Source organism: Plectropomus leopardus, chromosome 15, assembly GCF_026936395.1.
Source record: "Plectropomus leopardus strain MGB_pleo_1.0 chromosome 15, ASM2693639v1, whole genome shotgun sequence".
Lineage (NCBI taxonomy): Eukaryota > Metazoa > Chordata > Actinopteri > Perciformes > Serranidae > Plectropomus > Plectropomus leopardus.
The window spans coordinates 15,170,809-15,188,617 of NC_142190.1; the positions used below are offsets into that span (position 1 = coordinate 15,170,809).

At 37.8% G+C, this 17,809-nt stretch overlaps 2 protein-coding genes across 12 annotated transcripts; both read right to left on the minus strand.

Annotated features, from left to right (window-relative positions):
- Nucleotides 1-99: 99 nt before the first annotated feature.
- On the minus strand, nt 100-9,139 carry LOC121952717 (organic cation/carnitine transporter 2-like). 6 transcript variants are annotated; one of them, XM_088088958.1, is made up of 12 exons: nt 9,044-9,139; nt 7,335-7,401; nt 6,142-6,324; nt 5,856-5,959; nt 4,982-5,136; nt 4,626-4,797; nt 3,920-4,052; nt 3,582-3,682; nt 3,120-3,334; nt 1,932-2,114; nt 1,631-1,766; nt 238-649 (listed from the first exon to the last, which is right to left on the minus strand). In XM_088088958.1, exons 1-12 carry the CDS (start codon nt 9,073-9,075, stop codon nt 580-582), a joined length of 1,551 nt encoding a protein of 516 aa, XP_087945084.1. In that variant the 5' UTR covers nt 9,076-9,139; the 3' UTR covers nt 238-579. The 6 variants fall into 6 exon arrangements, with proteins under 6 accessions (XP_087945083.1, XP_087945084.1, XP_087945085.1 ...); XM_088088959.1 differs by having other exon boundaries at nt 5,856-5,942; nt 9,044-9,102; XM_088088961.1 differs by lacking the exon at nt 9,044-9,139 and adding an exon at nt 7,508-7,610 and having other exon boundaries at nt 5,856-5,942.
- Nucleotides 9,140-10,464: 1,325 nt separating this feature from the next.
- LOC121952352 (organic cation/carnitine transporter 2-like) lies at nt 10,465-17,206 on the minus strand. Of its 6 annotated transcripts, none has more exons than XM_042498973.2 (10): nt 17,082-17,206; nt 16,616-16,780; nt 15,305-15,408; nt 14,838-14,992; nt 14,491-14,662; nt 14,146-14,278; nt 13,163-13,263; nt 12,414-12,628; nt 10,919-11,101; nt 10,465-10,644 (listed from the first exon to the last, which is right to left on the minus strand). In XM_042498973.2, the coding sequence occupies exons 1-10, from the start codon at nt 17,103-17,105 to the stop codon at nt 10,487-10,489; spliced, it is 1,410 nt and encodes a 469-aa protein (XP_042354907.2). In that variant the 5' UTR covers nt 17,106-17,206; the 3' UTR covers nt 10,465-10,486. The 6 variants fall into 6 exon arrangements, with proteins under 6 accessions (XP_042354907.2, XP_087944869.1, XP_042354906.2 ...); XM_088088743.1 differs by having other exon boundaries at nt 16,616-16,798; nt 17,082-17,170; XM_042498972.2 differs by having other exon boundaries at nt 16,909-17,131.
- Nucleotides 17,207-17,809: the final 603 nt, after the last annotated feature.

The following is a 17,809-nucleotide window of genomic DNA, read 5'->3' on the forward strand; positions in this document are numbered from 1 at the left end:
GAGTGTGTGACTTCAACATGAAAGTTTTTCAAACCATATAATCTGTGTCTTAAAAGATGGAGTAATATCTTCTCTACAACAGCATCAATACTGTCAAATGAAAAAAGCAAAATAATCTGTGCATTATACATGCTCAGTGCCAATGACATTTTTTTTTATCATACTTACATAATATGAGTGCTCACCATAAAAGATTAAACACTGCACCTAAGAAAAGAAAGAAATCAGAACCAGTAGGCATATTTAAAACTTTATGGTACAATTGTATCTTTCACTTTACATTTAACACTCGAATATTTTACATTTCAATTTGTAGTGAATATTCAGGACACATCTTTGTGATTTGAAATAACATGCACATATTGCATGATGCACAATTTTATTTACTCCAAAACTGTCAAAACACAAGTTAAATTTTAATTCTTTTAATTTCACTTCTTGTAATATCATTAAATCCACTTGTAGTGATTTGAAATTTTTGATTGAAATGTGGAATTGAAAGAATGGTAAACAGTAACAATAATACGCAATAAATAGCACAATATTTATTATAAGTAATTTAAGTAATGTTTTAGACAATCAGAGTTGACTTTCAAAAAGAACAACAGGTTTTGAATGTTCTTTTCTTGTGGTGAAGGGACACGTCATGCTGTTGGGACAAAAGATAATAAACCATCATTTGGTTTTCAGCATTAAGGAAAACTAAAAAAGGTGCAATGTTTCAATATTTTCCATCATTAGCACATCGTCATGGAGTCATGATGATGATATAATGAAAAGAGTTAAAGCTTTGGAGGGGTAGAACCCTGTTGAATTTGAACCATATTGTTATATTTTTTGTCTTATGCTGTGGCTCAAATTACTATGAGCTGGAATGAGCTAGAAACATCAAACTTGAATCTATACCTGGAAATGATGTGCAGATACTTCCCAAAAAATATGACTAATCAGCGAGATGGTTGTGCTGTGATTAATGCCCAAAAATGTGATTTGGAAAGTTCCACATCCCTCCCAACCCCTAGTCTGATTGACTATAAATTTCACACAGAAATCAAGTAGCTCAATGTGTTCTCAGAAAATATATAGATAATATAATACATAAATAAACTTTTATTGCATTTTGACTCCAACAAAACACATTTGGTATGCAGTATTGTGGAGCTGAGATACACATTTATAAATGAACAATACTTGTCAAGAAGCATCACCACTATCAATCAGAAAACCATTTCCAAGGGTGGAGATATGCCGAAAATTGGCCATAACTCATTAAAAATGTCCCCAGTCATCATAAGTCTTGGATAATAGACCTACCAAACATTTTAAGCCTGACCCAAAGGGGCACAACACATATAAAAAATGTGTACTTTCAGTAACTGAATTGCACCAAATATGGTGCACATCCTCTGGAGGCAAGTATTAACCAAAACTGAAGTGTCGTATCGATTGGCCTGTTTATTGTCATCTGCTTTTTCATCTCCTGTGATAGTGACATTAAACTGGGCACCGTTACTGGATGTCCTAATGCTTCCTATCAAATTTGATCACAATTGGCCATGTTCATTTGTATATTCAAATAATGACACAGAGAAATGTTTACCAAGATGTATGTATTCCTTTGGTAACCCACCTGTCTCTTATGTGCATCTGTTGAACAGTTTGAGGTAGAGGTCGTCCAAAACTCTCTGGCAGGAAAAAAGCAGCAAAGGCAGACACCACAGCCAAAGTCCCCAAGACAATATGAGGCAGGTACTTATAGTATACACCTGCACAAGGAGAGGAGGAAATTAAGATGAGAGAGCTCCTGAGTCCTACATACGTATGTGCACTGTAAGCATCCAAACCAGATGTTTATCTGTTCAAGATTGTCACTGTTTTAAGATGATATCAGGTCAAATGCTAATAATTTCAAACAGACACTGTTTACTCACCCATCTGTAACAAAAAAGGAGCAATGCAGCTGCCCGCTCTGGAAACAGCAGCGCACGTCCCTGTTGCTGTGTTCCTGAGCACTGTTGGGTAAAGCTCAGCTGTAAAGGCGAACATCAGGGCTGTACCTGCGGTAATTGCAAATTTACCCAGCATCTCCAGAGCAACAGACAGCCCTGATAAACCTGAAATGTAAAAAAGGGTTTGACTAATTACAGAATAAAACAAGAAAAAGAATGATTAAATGTATGTAACTGAGTGTTTTTACTGCATTGCCTTTACTTCAAGTGGCCATTTTCTGCACTGCTTAAGATACTCCAAACCTGTTTTATTAGCTACTATTAGCAAAACACCCAAGTGAACTATTGGTGGAAGAGTTGCATTGTAGGTAATAAAGTTTCCGGGTTTTGACAATGAAGAAGAATGTATGGAATTGCAAAAATATCTCGTTTTTGCTGCATCAATTTCCATCCCCTTTTTTCAAAACTGTCAACGTGTCTGATAACGTTATAAAGTGCTCACCGGGAGGAGGTTTTTCTGCAGGCCAACTTGGTAGCTAATGTCACCCTGGTTCCCTCGTCAAAAAGCCTATGAGATTTTTCTTAGTGGTAAACAAAAATTTATGATACTTTAACCTTTTGTTCAGTAAGATAATCTTCACAAATAAACATGACTTTTCGGATCTTTAAAGCCTAAATGCAACTGGCAGAATTAAATACATAGCTATTGCTAGGCTAAAAAAGAACTGTTATATAGTTGTGCAGCCACCACCAAGACGCTTTAAAGCCATGATCGTCCCAGTTTGGGATGATGACGTTCTTTAATCTCATTTAGCCATTTGTTAGCAACCACCTTTTTAAGACACATCAAAGCTTCAAAGTTTGCAAGTGGGTTATTTACCGACATATTTTATGTCATAGAACAAAACGTGAAAGTGTCTTAAGCTTGTGTTAACCATAAATGTTATTTTGTGCTTCTAACCAAAAACCCATTCAAAAAACCCATTGATTTTGAGATGAGGGAACCAGAGGTTCTGAAATGTTAATGTATTTCCAGGTTTCAGGACTCAGTGCTGGGGTTCTCTTTAGATTTGTGCAATGCAAAATCTATGTAGCACTATTTTTAAGGCCTAAAATATTTCCTTGTAAATATGGCAGTACCAGAATGTGCCATGTCGTGACACTGCTTACTTTGAGGCACCAGCTGAGTGCAGTACAGCGACACACCTCCAACCAGCAAGATACAGATGACAGACAGTCGTCGTGGAAGGTATCGCAGTGCCAGCCAGCTGGAAATGTATGCTGGTACCTCAACAGCTGCTGAGAGGAAACAGCTGATATAGGGGTTTGCATGAAGTTGGGATGTATTCAAGGACAAGCCAAAGTATCCAGTGCTCAGAGAGAACCTATGAAGACAGAGATGTTTGAATGGAAATCTGCATAGACATGGTAGTTACTAGTGTACAGTAACAAACGTCTCATTGTCATCAAGACAAAACATAGCATGCAAGATATGAGTAAGAGCAATAACAGCAAAAAGAGAGAAATAAAAACTAAAGGACAAAACATTGTAACATCAGTGCTGTAAATGATCAGTCAATCACACCTAAATCTAAATGGTTAGTTATTGAAATTCTCAAACCAAATACTCACCACACCAGGCACAGAATGACAGTTGTGCTCCTGATGTTTTTTGTCCTCAGAAGGTTAAAGACATTATAGTGCTCCTTTGGGTTTGTCTCTGTCTCATTAGCCTGTAAGATACAAAAACCTCAGTCCAACCAGCAGTTTTTTGTGCCTGACTGGTCCATATTTTGGTTCATCATTTTTGGCGAGATTGAAATACATCAACAACTGCTAGATTTGGTCCAGAAATTCATGTTTCCAACGGGATGAATTGTAGTAACAATGTGTGCCTTCGAGCACACATGTTTGTTCCTGTGTCTGATCCTGTGTCTGATCCTGCATAATTTAAATCAAAGCTAACTTACATGTGCACCACAGTCTTTAAAGATGACCTTTGGAGCCTTGACTTTGTTCTTCTTAGCAGCCTTTCTCACTATGGCCTCGGCCTCCTCCACTCTCCCCTGAGAGATCAACCACCGAGGAGACTCTGGGATGAACCTGCCTCAGTATTTAACAGAGAAACAGAAAGATTCAGGATCAGAGGGGCTTAAAAGATAACGCAGCAAATGGTATGTTTCCACCAGCAGGTCGGTACGGTTCAGTTCAGTACACTTTTTGCGTGTTTGTGTGTGTGTATGTGTGTGTTTCCATTGTGAAAAGTTTGGGTTGGTAAGAGTCAGTGCAAAAACCCACAAAACCCACAATTTATAAATAATCCCAAAGAGAGACTCTCACTGCAGCTGCTCTTTTACGGGCAGCCCAGCTCTTTGGATGATAAACCACAGAGCATCAAGTGACAACAACCCTGCCTACACATAAGAGTACTATCTACAGTATTAAAGCTAAACAAATCTCAGGGGATCTAGGGTCTAGGTACTTCTTCATAGGTGTTACTTCTGGTGAGGCGTGCTGCGCACTACATACAATGAGTTTAACAGAAAGAGGGGCGTCTGTATTTGTGACAGTATTGAAATACATACCTTTGGAATTTCTAAATACCCTTGTATACTATTATATTGTGATACTGCCAAAGCCTTAATAACAGGTTTTCTGGTTATGACTGCAACCTACCACCAGAGGGGGATGTAGAGCAGGCCAGGAAGAGAGATAGCCAGCAGAAGAGATTTCCAGTCCCTCAAAAAGTAAGCAAAGAGAGGCAGCATCATGTAGCCAAAGGAAAAGGACAGACCCACGCCCAATGATGAAAACAGGACACGAACATTGCCAGTCAAGATCTCACTGCCTAAAAAGAAAAATAAAGAGAGAGGAGCGCATGACACTAGTGCAGGTAACACATGAATATGTTAGTGATACAGAGATATACACATACAGCACACACAATATATAACTGACTACATATTACTGAAATAACTGATGGTAAAAAAGTATTATGTAATGTTAATATAGCATGAAATGTACACATTTACCCAGCACAAAGGCAGATATATAGTTGGAGATCTGCCCTAAGCCACTGAGAAAAAGGAGGATGGAGAACACCGTCCAAGAAGGTGAAAAGATTTGAACAAAGGAAAAAATAGTCTGAAGTGCCATGGTGGTAAAGAAAACAGGCTTTCTTCCAAACCTATAGTAAGGAAATCAAACAACAAAATAAAAAGCAAATAAAGCAAGATGTAATCAATTTGAAGGTTTACAGTGCAGGGTGCTAAAAAAAATTGTAGTTTGAACTGTTTTTTTTAATATATCTGTCCTGTATTGGAACAAAAACTGAATATTAAGGGCAATATTGTTTATCTCATGCATACCTCTAAGGTCAGATGTCATAAAAATATACTGTATAATGCAGCACTATATAACAAAACACCACAAAATGCAACAAAAGCAATGTAATCCTTAAAAAGGCCTGTATCAAACTCTAACTAGAGGGGCACTTGAAGAGTGTAGATCTTTGTCAAGGCAAAATGCTTCATCTCACAATGTTAACAAAACTTAAAAAAGTATTTGTGTATTTAGCCTTTGATTCAGAAAGGCATGCTACACCTTTCCACCAACTTTCATATAAATCAACCTGTAGTTTTTTAGCAATCCTGCTGAAAACCAGAAAAACAAACAGAACTGGAAACAAAACCTTCTTGGTGGAGGTGAAAAAGATTTAATAAAGCTTTAAGAATACGAAAGTCTACAGTGCAGGCTGTTGAAATTATATTAGTTTGAGCTGGTCATTTAAAAAATCTGGCTTGTTTTCTTTAGGCAAAAGTAGGCCAAGGACATTTTTAGGAAGAATGAGGGGGTTTAAGAATATAGCATGCAAGTAATTTCATTTTGAGAAAATGTTTTCAGTACTTGTCTGAGAGCTGTCCTGAGAAGAAGGACCCCATAAGAACTCCGAGGAAGTAGACTGTGGAGGTGAACGGCTGCTTCCACTGATCACTGCACACCAGGTCAAACTTGATTATACATGCATATATAAACATGCATGTACAAAGAAAAAGAACCAGGATCAATACGCTATTAAAAAAAAAAAACAATCAAACCTTTCCTTCCTGAGCAGAATAGGAAAAAATTGTTACACATACAGACATTTATCTCATGTAAGATGTGCTTCAGTCAGGTTTTATGACCACCTCACCTCAGTGACGATGGTGGATTTGTACATCTTTCTGCTGTAGCTCCACCCGTCCACACAGCCCTCCTGCTCCAGGTCAGTGAGACTGACGCCACTGTCAGGAATGAATCCCTGAGCAGAGAGATTTCTGACAACATCCAGCCTGTACCGACTGCATCTGCTCTGCTCCTGTTTCCCATTCACCACCTCACAGTCACAATAACACAACATTAATTATAGTCAAAATTTCTTTTGCACAGAAACTACAAGTGTTGTGTATGGTCAGTAAAGTAGTGGTAGTAGGTGAGATGGGTGTACTACTTGGTAGATGGTTACCAAGGTGGAATTGGGTATACTCTCCTATAAATTCCAATGGTCTTTTGACTGATAGGTGGGTACACTGTAAAGGGCCAGAAGAAAAGGAGGGTATATCCTTTATACCTGTGTATACCCTCCACTACACCACTGTGTATGGTGCTGTACTGTTTAAGCAAATGAGTATAAATAGTGTTACAACAATATGACAACTGCATCTTGTGTCCTTGACCTTCTGTCCTTGTGCTGTATAACTATAGTTACAGTTAACCATTTTGTGAAGGCATACATTCTCATAAAACCTCCGATTGTAGCTAAACTGCTTTATCAGCCCTTTTTGGAGTTTATGCAGCTAATGCAGAAAAAAAATACATTAACTCTAAAGCTACTCATCAGAATACTGTAATGCAATAAAATAACCATTCTCACAGCGCTACAGTAATATCACAAAAAACTTTAAGATCTTTGCAAACCTTGTGAGTTCCTCTGCTGTGCTGTTCCATCATGACCAGGTCTTGTTATAGAGATCATTGTACTTGTATTTTCATTGATTTAAGCTTAAATATTTAAAATTCTCACTGAGCAGAATACATATTTTCAGAATATCAACACTAAGTCAAACAGAATCTTTACAGCCTATTTACATGTGCATATTCAATCAAGCTTGTTTTATGTAAAAGTTATTTGTTTGTTGTCGATCAGTTATATAATTAGCCAACAAATATCACAACAAATGTGCATGCATCCTTAGCAATATTGTATAAAATGTCTGGGGGAACAATACAGTAAGAATGTTATTTCTTTTTTGATGTGGCTCCTTCTGAGATCGTTAAACAAGTACATAATTTAAATAATGCTACATTCTTTTTTTTCACAGGATCTGTGTTCAAAAACTTAATTACCTCTATCGGGATGATAGCATTGCGCCACTCTTGGGTCAGGTTAACCTCAGGAACCAGACAGTGGTGACTGGGAATGTCAGTCAAGAAGACAACAGAGAAAGGGCCAAATCCATTAGGCAAAATGCTGGCACAGAGCAGGAAGAAAACAATCTGCTGGAAGCGTCCCCACTGACCCAAAAAAGATATGGTGTCATCATAATCCTTCATATCTGGATCCTAACTGTTCCCTCCTCAGTTGATACTGTGTCCACTACTTGTTCCTCTACTGCAACAGAAACAAAAGACTAGTTTAGCCTCACCTCACCTGTCAGCTAGCCCCGCCCTCTGCTGTAACACATGCATAAGTTAAAGGGGGAATTAGTGTTCTCAAACTTTTCTCAAGCAATTATTTGTAATCAGGACTGTTGTTGACCACGGTGAACTGGGGAAAAGGCTTAGAAACACCAATGTTATCGCCATAACTGACAGCGATACAAACATGTATAAACAGTAAACAAGTCACCCTAAAAGAAACATGTCTGTGTCCAGACAAATGCTGGACAGTAACTTTAGCTGCTGCGTTTTTGTCTTATCCAGATCTTTCAGCCAAATTGCTCTATTTTTTGGACTTTTTTGACAAGACAGTGTGAATTTCGTACATGTAACACCAGAGGTGGAACGTAATTAAGTTCATTAACTTAAGTACTGTACTAAAGGACAAATTTCAGGTACTTGTACTTTACCCGAGTCTTTTCTTTTCAATTATACTTTTACTCCGCAACACCTCAGAGAAATATATTATACGTTTTACTTCACTTCATTTAGCTTTAGTAGCCAATTACTTGATCAGTTAATATTGTTTTGTAAAAAAAAAAAAAAAAACAAGAGTGAATAAAATATGTTTTGTCACAAATTTAATTACCTAATAGTTCATATATGTACAGCTAAAATGATTAGTTGATTTAACAATTAGCTGACTGGCTGGAAATTGAATTTTTCTCTCTTTTTTTGGTACTTAATATTATTATTATTATTATTATAATATTATTATGATATTAGCACTATGTAAAGGAACGGAATACTTCCTCCATCACTGTGGAACACTCACCTGTCTTAGAAAGGAAGGGATGCAATTCTTGGTAGATAAAAATAAAAAAATGAAGTAAAATAAAATAAGGAATAATGCATCCACATTCTAGATATTTAGCATTTGAACTGAATGCGGTTACAAGCACGTACTTTGGAGTCATTTTGGCCTTAAAAAAAAAGTTAGGATGAAATGTTTTAAAACAGCAGAAAAAAACCCCCAAAACACCAGTAATTATTATGTGTCATCTCCAACATTGAGAAATGACTCATTTCAGACCAATTGTGCAAAAAAAAGTGCTTGGCTACTTCTACTGAGTTGAAGGACACACTCTAAATGTTCATAAAGAATATAATTCAGATCATTTATCAATACTGATGAACCCTTCAAAAATGATTTGATTATTTTTAAACAATACTTAGCCGCAGAAATCATTAAGCCGACAATGTCTGGTGGGTTTTGTTTGTCGCTGTGCGCGCTCCCACGAGGTGCATGCACGTATTGACGAGCAGGCACAACTCGGCACAACACCTTGTGTTAGTTTGCATGACAAACATGCGAGCCGTGCAACTTTTGCTGAACTACTGCAACATTTCCTATCAGCCGTTTTTAATTGTTCCCCCCTTCATAAATGATAACAAACCTGGTCACCCATGAACTTGTGTCCCTGGCCATTAAGAGTTTTGGTCAAACGTCAAAAACTGCAACGCGATAAGAAGGAAGAGGGCCGGATGGTGACGTAATTTCCCTGTCCAATAGTGATCGATCATTTTATATCTAATTTGCGCCACGCTGTGACGTCCACTCCACGTCCAATGACTGTCAGTATAACCCGACGCTGATTTTTAAAAATATATATAAAAAAATCTATTTCTATATATCTACATGTAAGTGATATTCCCGTAGATTAGTTTGGAGCCTGTGGTGTATGTAAGAGCCAAAAATCTTAATCCAAGCTGTTTTTGATCACACAAGAGAGAAGTCATAAAGGCAAGTGATGTGATATTACTAGTAACAAAGGAGGACTACAGGAAGTAGTGGTGAAAAAAATGTAAAAATTGGCCACAAAAGTCAAGGATTTTATTTCACTGTTTCAGTTTTACTGGGGCAGCATAGTTTAACATAATAATAAGTGTTTATTTTGTGATAACAGCATCAATGTATTAGATGTGTTGATTGATGTATTGGAAGCAAAACTAAATATTGGGCCATCAAAAACTTGCACTGGTGGCTGTAGCAGCCCTTTTTTCAAAATGGCCAAGCAGTAGGTCAACTATACTATCATGTTGGACCAACATACAATAAGGGATCTAATCTAAATCGTAACCCTGACAACCAAATAAAATACTCATTCAAAATTTTTGGACTTGTACAAAGCAACTGGCCATTTCATAAAATTTAGAATGTTATCATTTAGCGTTGAGAATCGGTAAAAACAGTTCTCATAGTATTTTGGTTTTGATGATAGATAAGCTATTTTATGGATACTTAAGTTTTAAAAACAGTCTAAACGGTGCTGTTCTGGGTCAGCTGCTGCCATTAACATTACATAATATTGCTGTTCACTGTAACAGATGAAAATCAGAATCAGTAGCCACATTTAGGGTTTCATGGTATCTTTTATTTATTTGATTTTATTTTATGTTAATTATTTCTATTTCTAGTGAATAATTTGTATACATGATGATGATTTGAAATAGCATGCAGAGTGCATGCACATGAATAAGATGTATGTTTTAAAATCAGTTTTCTTTAAAATATATGACATTTCTTCTTTTCTTATTTCTTATAAATTCTGCAGCTTCAATTGTATACAGTAATCTCCACAGAGAAAAGACCAGGGCTGAGATTTGAAAGGACATTCTTACATTGTCATGACAATGTGTAACACATACAGTGTATAGTAAAGCACCCGAGATTAAACTAAACTTGGTGATTTTGCGCTGTGACAGCTGAGCTGATTTTTTGATCACTGATATGTTATGAATTTATAAATTCATGTAAGAGTGAAAAGTTTCAATAATAACTGTATGTGTTGTTTTTTGTTGTTGTTGTTTTGCCAGAGTCAAATCCACACATAGGGGCTTTAAATTCTTTTAGGAACCAAACTTCCTCTCTTGTGCATCTGTTGAATAGTTTGTGGTAGAGGTTGTCCAAAACTCTCTGGCAGGAAGAAAGCAGCAAAGGCAGACATAACAGCCAGAGTCCCCATTGTGATTTTAGGCAGGTACTTAAAGTATACACCTGTGCAAGGAGAAGAGTAAAATAAGATGAGGGAGTTCTCGGGTCCTGCATTTATGCAATTTACTTTTTGTGAATCAGTGTGTACTGAGTGTCCAAACTATAAACAGGTAAAATCAGGCGCTATGAAAAAAAATTGTCAGAATGATAATAAAAATGAAGAGTTTTGCTTTCTGTCAATCAACTAAGAAACAAACATCTACATGTTTACAGTCTGCTTGGACTCCATTCATTGCAAGTTGTAGGTATATTTACTATTCAAGACCAGTTTACTTACTCAGCTTTAGCACAAAAGGTACAAGGCACGTGGCCACTCTGGCAACAGTAGAGAGTGTCCCTGCCGCTGTGTTCCTGAGCACTGTTGGGTAAATCTCTGCTGTGTAGACATAGACTATGCTAAAACCAGCGGTTAGACCAAATTTACCCAGCATCTCCAGAGCCACAGACAGAGCAGACAAACCTGAAATGAAAGAAATAGTTTGTCTAAGAACAGAATGAAAAAATGAGAAAAATTTGTCCTTGTTTGATCCGTGCTGCAGCAGATTACTTGCACGTAAACAAGTGCTTAGAGAACTCCACCCCTGCCTTTACTTCATGCAACCATTTCCTCCCTTGCTCAAGAAACTCCAAAGCTTTCTTTAAGTTCTCCTCCTACCAGTAAAGATTCTGTATGCAACACTCAGAGCATTAATATCGGAGCAAACCACAGTATGCTTTGAAAAGATACAGTGGAGTAACGCCATCCTGAGCAGAGAATGAAGTCACACTACCTGTGTTATAATCCAAGCTTCATTGTGATTTTTTTGTGTTTAACCTGTCTGGCCACGTGTTAGGTGTTGGTGTGTGCATCCCAAGGCTAGCTTACTGCCGCTACTTTGTACTACATTCATACGGTGCATACCGCTGATTTCATAGCATATATAGCACCCACCCTCTGGGTTACCTCTGTAAAACTCTGGCTATACGTCAGCACTGTTGCCTTTGTTTAGTGCTGTTTGTGGATCGTGTTGAGAACTGTGTCCATACAACTCTCACTCTGAACTTGTCAAATGGTGTTGCCCTGTCAGTTCTTTCAGCGTACAAGCATGATGCCAAAAGCCATCTTTCCAGTCCAACCAGAACATGGCTGGACGGCATCAGATGAGAACACGCTCTGACACAACCGGTGGCATTGTTATTGTTTGTTGTACGGGCTCGTCCATATGCAAAGATAACAGGCAGCATCATCCTGGAGCATATACAGCTGATGCAGAAGGATACCTAAAACATCACAAGTAGCCGCGGAAGGTCACTGACAGAGTGTTACCGTGTGACGAGTTGTGATGATAACGTGTTACATTTTTCTATAGAGCTCCTTTGAAAGTTCCTTAACCTTAGAGAGGGTTTTAAAGGGGAACTCCACCGATTATACACATCAAAGTGTAAAAAATATGCGAATACATGTTAAATAAAGCCTTTTGGGGCTCCAGTGGGGAGCTGCTTAAAATCTGATAAAATGCCTTAAGTGATGTCTGGGGCTTAAGACTAAGAGGAAAAACACAAAAATCCTTGAAGTTAAAGATGTGAGCGTACCAGACCTCAGTAGCTCATTTCTCATCTCTGTTTGAGACTAGCACATCAGGGCTACATTGTTACACCAATAATAGTCCATTGTGAGACTGAAAATGTTACAGGAGTGCAATGCTGAATCTGTGGAGTGCTTTTTAAAGGCCCAATGTATTTGCTTGGGAATATTACAATAATGCAACACACCATGTCATGACACTGCTTACTTTGAGGCACCAGCTGAATTAAAAACAGCGACACTCCTCCAAGCAGCAAGATGCAGATGAAAGACAGTCGTCTTGGAAGGTATCGCAGTGCCAGCCAGGCGGAAATGTATGCTGGTACCTCCACAGCTGCTGAGAGGAAAGAACTGATATAGGGGTTTGCATGCATTTGGGATGAGTCCAGGGACAGGCCATAGTATCCAGTACTCATTGTGATCCTGTGAAGACAGAGTTACAACCAACAGAGATGTTTAAATGGAGATCATGTGTATATTTTGAAAATTAAATTTCTGAGGATAACAGTTCAGCCCCAACAGTGTCTGCTTTAAAACGTTTTGCCTCTTGGACAAAAGACCCCTTCTTTAATGCATTATTGGCTAAAACTCTCCATAGTTTCTTCTTTTCAGCTATCAGTAAGGACTTTCAAAGGGGGGGTTGGGACTAACTAATATGACTGCGATGAGGTGGACAGGAAATGGCTTCCCCCCTGTGGACACTGCCAGCTGTCTTTGTTTAATATAAAATCGTGGAGACAGTCCTGCTAACTGGAGTGAAATGGCCAGTTTCAGCAGGAATTCTGCCCCTGCCCAGCTCTGTGGTTTTTGGCTGTTTAGTTTTAGGTTGAAGTGTGTGGTGATGTTGTATTGGAATGAATTATGCTTAAGTGTATATAAAAAAAAGTGAGCAACTGTGAACAATCCATCAATTCTGTCAATATTTGGTAATTGAAATTCTTATAACTGAATACTCACCAAATCAAGAACAGAATAATAGTTATGTTTCTGATGTTCTTTGTCCTCAGGAGATCGAAAATATTGTAGTGTTCCTCAGGGTGTGTCTCTGCTTCATCAGTCTACAAGATACAAAACCTCAGTCTCAAAAGCAGTTTGTTCTGTTTAAATTAAAGCCTCCTGCCAACTGTGAGGTTTTTGCAATCTTATAAGTTTAGTGCAAGCTACATTTTGGGACATGGCTCTAAATAAACTTGGACAGAACATCGAGTTTGATGTATGTAGACTGTGCAATGACAACATCTACTGAATCACAAGCTGCAAACTACATCCATCAATGTCAGTACACAAAAATAAGAGACTCTAACTGGTTTATTGCACACTACCTTGGCTGACTAGGCCAACTTTTACTCTGCTACGCCAGCCCAGATTATTGAAGAGCAGACGGGCTGCACTGACTAACCTTTAGCTGGTCAGGTTCAGTGTGGCTTTGTCGATATTATGTTAACAGAGTAAGTTTATTTACCAGGCTCCACCCACTCTACCAATAGAGTTCAGCAGAGAGCGGAGCCTGTGCTAGGGAGAGCAATGTTACAATACTGTAACTGGCATAGGTGGAGCTTTCAACCACGGGGCCCTGTTGCTCCCATGCCACTTGCTGAAGAGGGTGTCCTATGTACAGTGGGGTCCCCACATAATCACATAGGTGAGTCCTGATTGGGAAGTTGCTTTATGCAAAGTTCAGTGACCATACTTGCATACTTGTGAATGATGGAGTATTACCTAGAAAGTCTATTGGAGGGCTCTGTCTGTGCTAATAGAGCTAGGGTTACAACATTATAACCCTTGTTTAAGCTAGTCAGTCTGCTGGTCCAATTTGCTGAAGAAACTGCCATGAAATTTAGTACAGAAATTATATTCCCTACAGGTTGAATTGCACCAATAATGTGCATCCTCAAGCAGGCAACTGTGTCTTGTTATAAATTAAACAAAAGCAGACTAACATGTGTAATGTGATCTTCAAAGATCACCCGTGGAGCCTCAACTTTGTTCATCTTAGCTGCCTTTCGCAATATGGCCTCAGCCTCCTCCACCCTTCCTTGAGAGAGCAACCAACGAGGAGACTCTGGGATGAACCTGCCTCAATATTCAACAGAGAAACAGAAATGTTTAGGCTGGATTAAAGGGGCTTAAAAAACAAAGCAACAAAGACTGTTAGTGCAAGAATATTTCTCCAGAGAAAGATGATTTTGTTCATTATTTTTGTCCACTAACAAGATCCAAATCATGATGGTGCTCTGTAGGTAAACTGACCATTAACACATTATTCTGTTATGAGTACAACCTACCACCAGAGGGGGATGTAGAGCAGGCAAGGCAAGGAGCCACCCAGCAGGAGAGATTTCCAGTCCCTTAAAAAGTAAGCAACAAGAGGCAGCAGCATGTAGCCAACAGCAAAGCCCAGACACACAGCCATAGATGAGAACATGAGCCGCACTTTCCCAGTCAAGATCTCAGTACCTGAACAAAAAGAGAAAAGGAGAAAATTGTATAAAAGAAGTGCAGTTGATATGTGAAGATATGGGTGATAAACAGCGATAAAACAAGACATGTATAGTATACACAACATACTGTATGTGTATTGAAAATTATTGCATTATTTGTTGTTATTAGAGCATGAAATGTTAACATTTACCAAGCACAAAAGAGGATAAATAGTAGGAGCAATGTCCAACACCAGTGATGAAGATGAAGACAGAGAACACTGTCCAAGAGGGTGAAAAGGTTTCAGCAATGGTAAAAGTGGCCTGAAGTGCCATGTTTGTAAATAAAACAGGCTTTCTTCCAAACCTAGAGTTAAACAAGACAGATGATAAAACATGAATAAGTAAAAAAGATCTTAAAGCAAGGCAAAAGCGCAAAGAAACAATTACCCAACATTAGGGGCAACATATATTTTTAATCTTCTGTGTACCTTGAGGGTCACAGATCTTAACACTGTGTAATGCAACATTACATAATAAAACACCATGCAAGGTAAATATTAATAATAAAAAAAGTAAGATAATAAAGAAGCAAAGGCATTTTTACATGTTTAAAGCATACATAAAAGCTTTAAAGTAAGAGATTTTAGGAATATATATGATGTAGGGTTTTCAGTACCTGTCTGAGACCTGACCTGATAAGAAGGATCCAAAAACAACTCCCATTAACAAGACTGTGGAGGTGAACGGCTGCTTCCACTGATCACTGCACACCAGGTCAAACTGTAATAAAAAAGAGAATACATGCAGAAACATCAAACAAGTGAAGACATGGACCAGGAAGAATCCATGATAAAGACCATTTGATAGCCCTCTATTCATTTGCTTTTTAGCCCAGTTCCTCTTCGCTTCTGAGATTAAACACATATGTTTTGCTAGGTTTAGCTGCCATAAGTTAATTTAAAAAGAGAGAGAGAAAAAAGAAAGAAAGAAAAAAAAACCCAAACCGTAAAAGACAGAAGAAGATTTGTTTACACAGGATATTGCAACTTCAGCATGGTAATACATTCAGATGCCCATGAGTTTACTAAAGTTTTAGTATTAGATATTATTTTATTATACCACTGACCACAACTTCACATCAACAAACTATAAAGTGATCACTTTCCACCTAGAAAAGTGAAAATTGAGTTATTATTGGGATCACTGGACTCCATGATTGTTGTTTTTGTGCAGATTTAAACTGGACATGTGAAGGCTTTTTCTACAAGTGCAGCTCAGTCTACCAGCTCGATAGTAGGCATAAAAGTTACACCCAGACACAACACATACAAGCTATCACTAATCACTAATCAAGTTGTAGTATTTGAGACAGACACACACACACACACACACACACTTGAGTTAAATAACTGGTCGGGATATATTGTGTTTAATGTTTTGATTGCTTTAGTGTACAAAATACTTTTGGATCATACTTTCTGTCTATTAGGTATTCCACAAAAGTGAACAAATTGCCATCCTCTGCTATGTCAAAAGTCCAAAGTAACTCAATCTTTATCACCGATATGATAATTTTGTTTATAGTTATAATTTTAATTCAATTACTAATCAGAGTTCCAAACTGATAGTTTAGTGGACTTAGAAACTCAATCAGTTGACTATCATTTTTTGCTTTTTGGGAATGGTGTCCCATAAGGTGATTTAATGTACAGTGAATCAGATCATTTATCATAATTACTTACTTTATTATTGATGATGATGATGATGATAATAATAATAATAATAATACACTATTTCTGATAGCCATTTAAATACTATGAACCACAAGTTCCAAACATCATGAAGCTGCTGGACTGTTTACATCTTTCTCAATTTATTTTTCCTCATTGAACATGATATAAACATGCTCACTGCTCACTTTCCCCACCTCATTAAAGCGTTCTGAATTTCATCGTTAATGAAGGGGAAAAACCCTAAATCACCTCACCTCAGAGACAATGGTGGATTGATAAATGTCTGTACTGTAGCTCCACCCGTCCACACAGGCTTCCTGCTCCAGGTCAGAGAGGTTGACACCCTCGCCAGGTATGAATCCCAGAGCAGAGAGATTTCTGACGACATCCAACCTGTACCTGCTGCATCTGCTCAGCTCCTGGTTACCATTCACAACCTCACAGTCACAATTACACTTTATCAGTTTTATTAATAACATTTATTTTGCAAAGAACCTACCCGTGATGTGTGTGTTGTCATTGACAACCCCCCAAAAACCTGTATTACCTCTATTGGGATGATAGCATTGTACCACTTTTCAGACAGGTTAACCTCAGGAACCAGACAGTGGTGACTGGGAATAGCCGTCAAGAAGACTAGAGACATGAATCCAAATCCATGTGGCATAATGCCGGCACAAAGTAGGAAGAATACGATCTGTTGGAAGCGTCCCCACTCACCCAAAAAATATATGCTGTCATCATAATTCTTCATAGCAGAATACTAACTGTTCCCTTCACAACCTGTATCATGTAGATTATATTTTTTCTCTTGAATCAGAAAAAGACACACATTTCACCTCACCTGACTCAGCAGCAAGCCACGCCCTATACAAAATAAACCATGCATGCTAAAGTGATGGTTGACAGAGTTACAGAGTCAGTATTTTATTTCTCAAGCAATTCTTTACACAAACAAACACTGGTCTCCCATATTATATCTATAGCTGCCAATAATGCAAATAAATGCACTGGCATTAAACAAATCACCGTTATTTCTGTTGTAATAGTAACATGTCTGTGTTAAATTACTTTAATAGTTATAATAATTAATATTATATTTGATAATAATAATAATGATAATAATAATATATTTAATTACTTTATTAACTGCAGTTCACAACAATAGTGGGGCTTTTGTGCCATGTCCAGTCTCAGAACCATCAAGGACACATTACTATTCTGTTGTTTTTTTAAATCCTCAGCAGGTTCTACACTACAAAGGTTACAAATAGTTAGTTTTTTAGATGGATAAGCTTGTTGAACAGTCACTTATTGTATTTCTAATGACAAACCAGAAGTGTATGCCTGTTGCTTAACAACTTAAACATTCATTAACAACTGTCTATCTGATGTTCTTGTTCTGTCTAAAACATGGTTAAACAGACAGACATTGCAATATAGGGTTA

Bases quoted from the DNA above. Each gene is read 5' to 3' on its own strand.
- LOC121952352 (XM_042498974.2), bottom strand. From the start codon at position 17,115: ATGAAGAATTATGATGACAGCATATATTTTTTGGGTGAGTGGGGACGC. The intron at 15,409-16,615 runs GTGAGGTGATTT...TTTTTATTACAG, and splicing joins AATCCACCATTGTCTCTGAG to TTTGACCTGGTGTGCAGTGA. The intron at 13,264-14,145 runs GTTAGTCTGCTT...TGTATCTTGTAG, and splicing joins TTGAAGATCACATTACACAT to ACTGATGAAGCAGAGACACA.
- LOC121952717 (XM_042499525.2), bottom strand. From the start codon at position 7,541: ATGAAGGATTATGATGACACCATATCTTTTTTGGGTCAGTGGGGACGC. The intron at 2,115-3,119 runs GTAAGCAGTGTC...TTTACATTTCAG, and splicing joins CACTCAGCTGGTGCCTCAAA to GTTTATCAGGGCTGTCTGTT. The intron at 1,767-1,931 runs GTGAGTAAACAG...CTCCTTGTGCAG, and splicing joins TCCTTTTTTGTTACAGATGG to GTGTATACTATAAGTACCTG.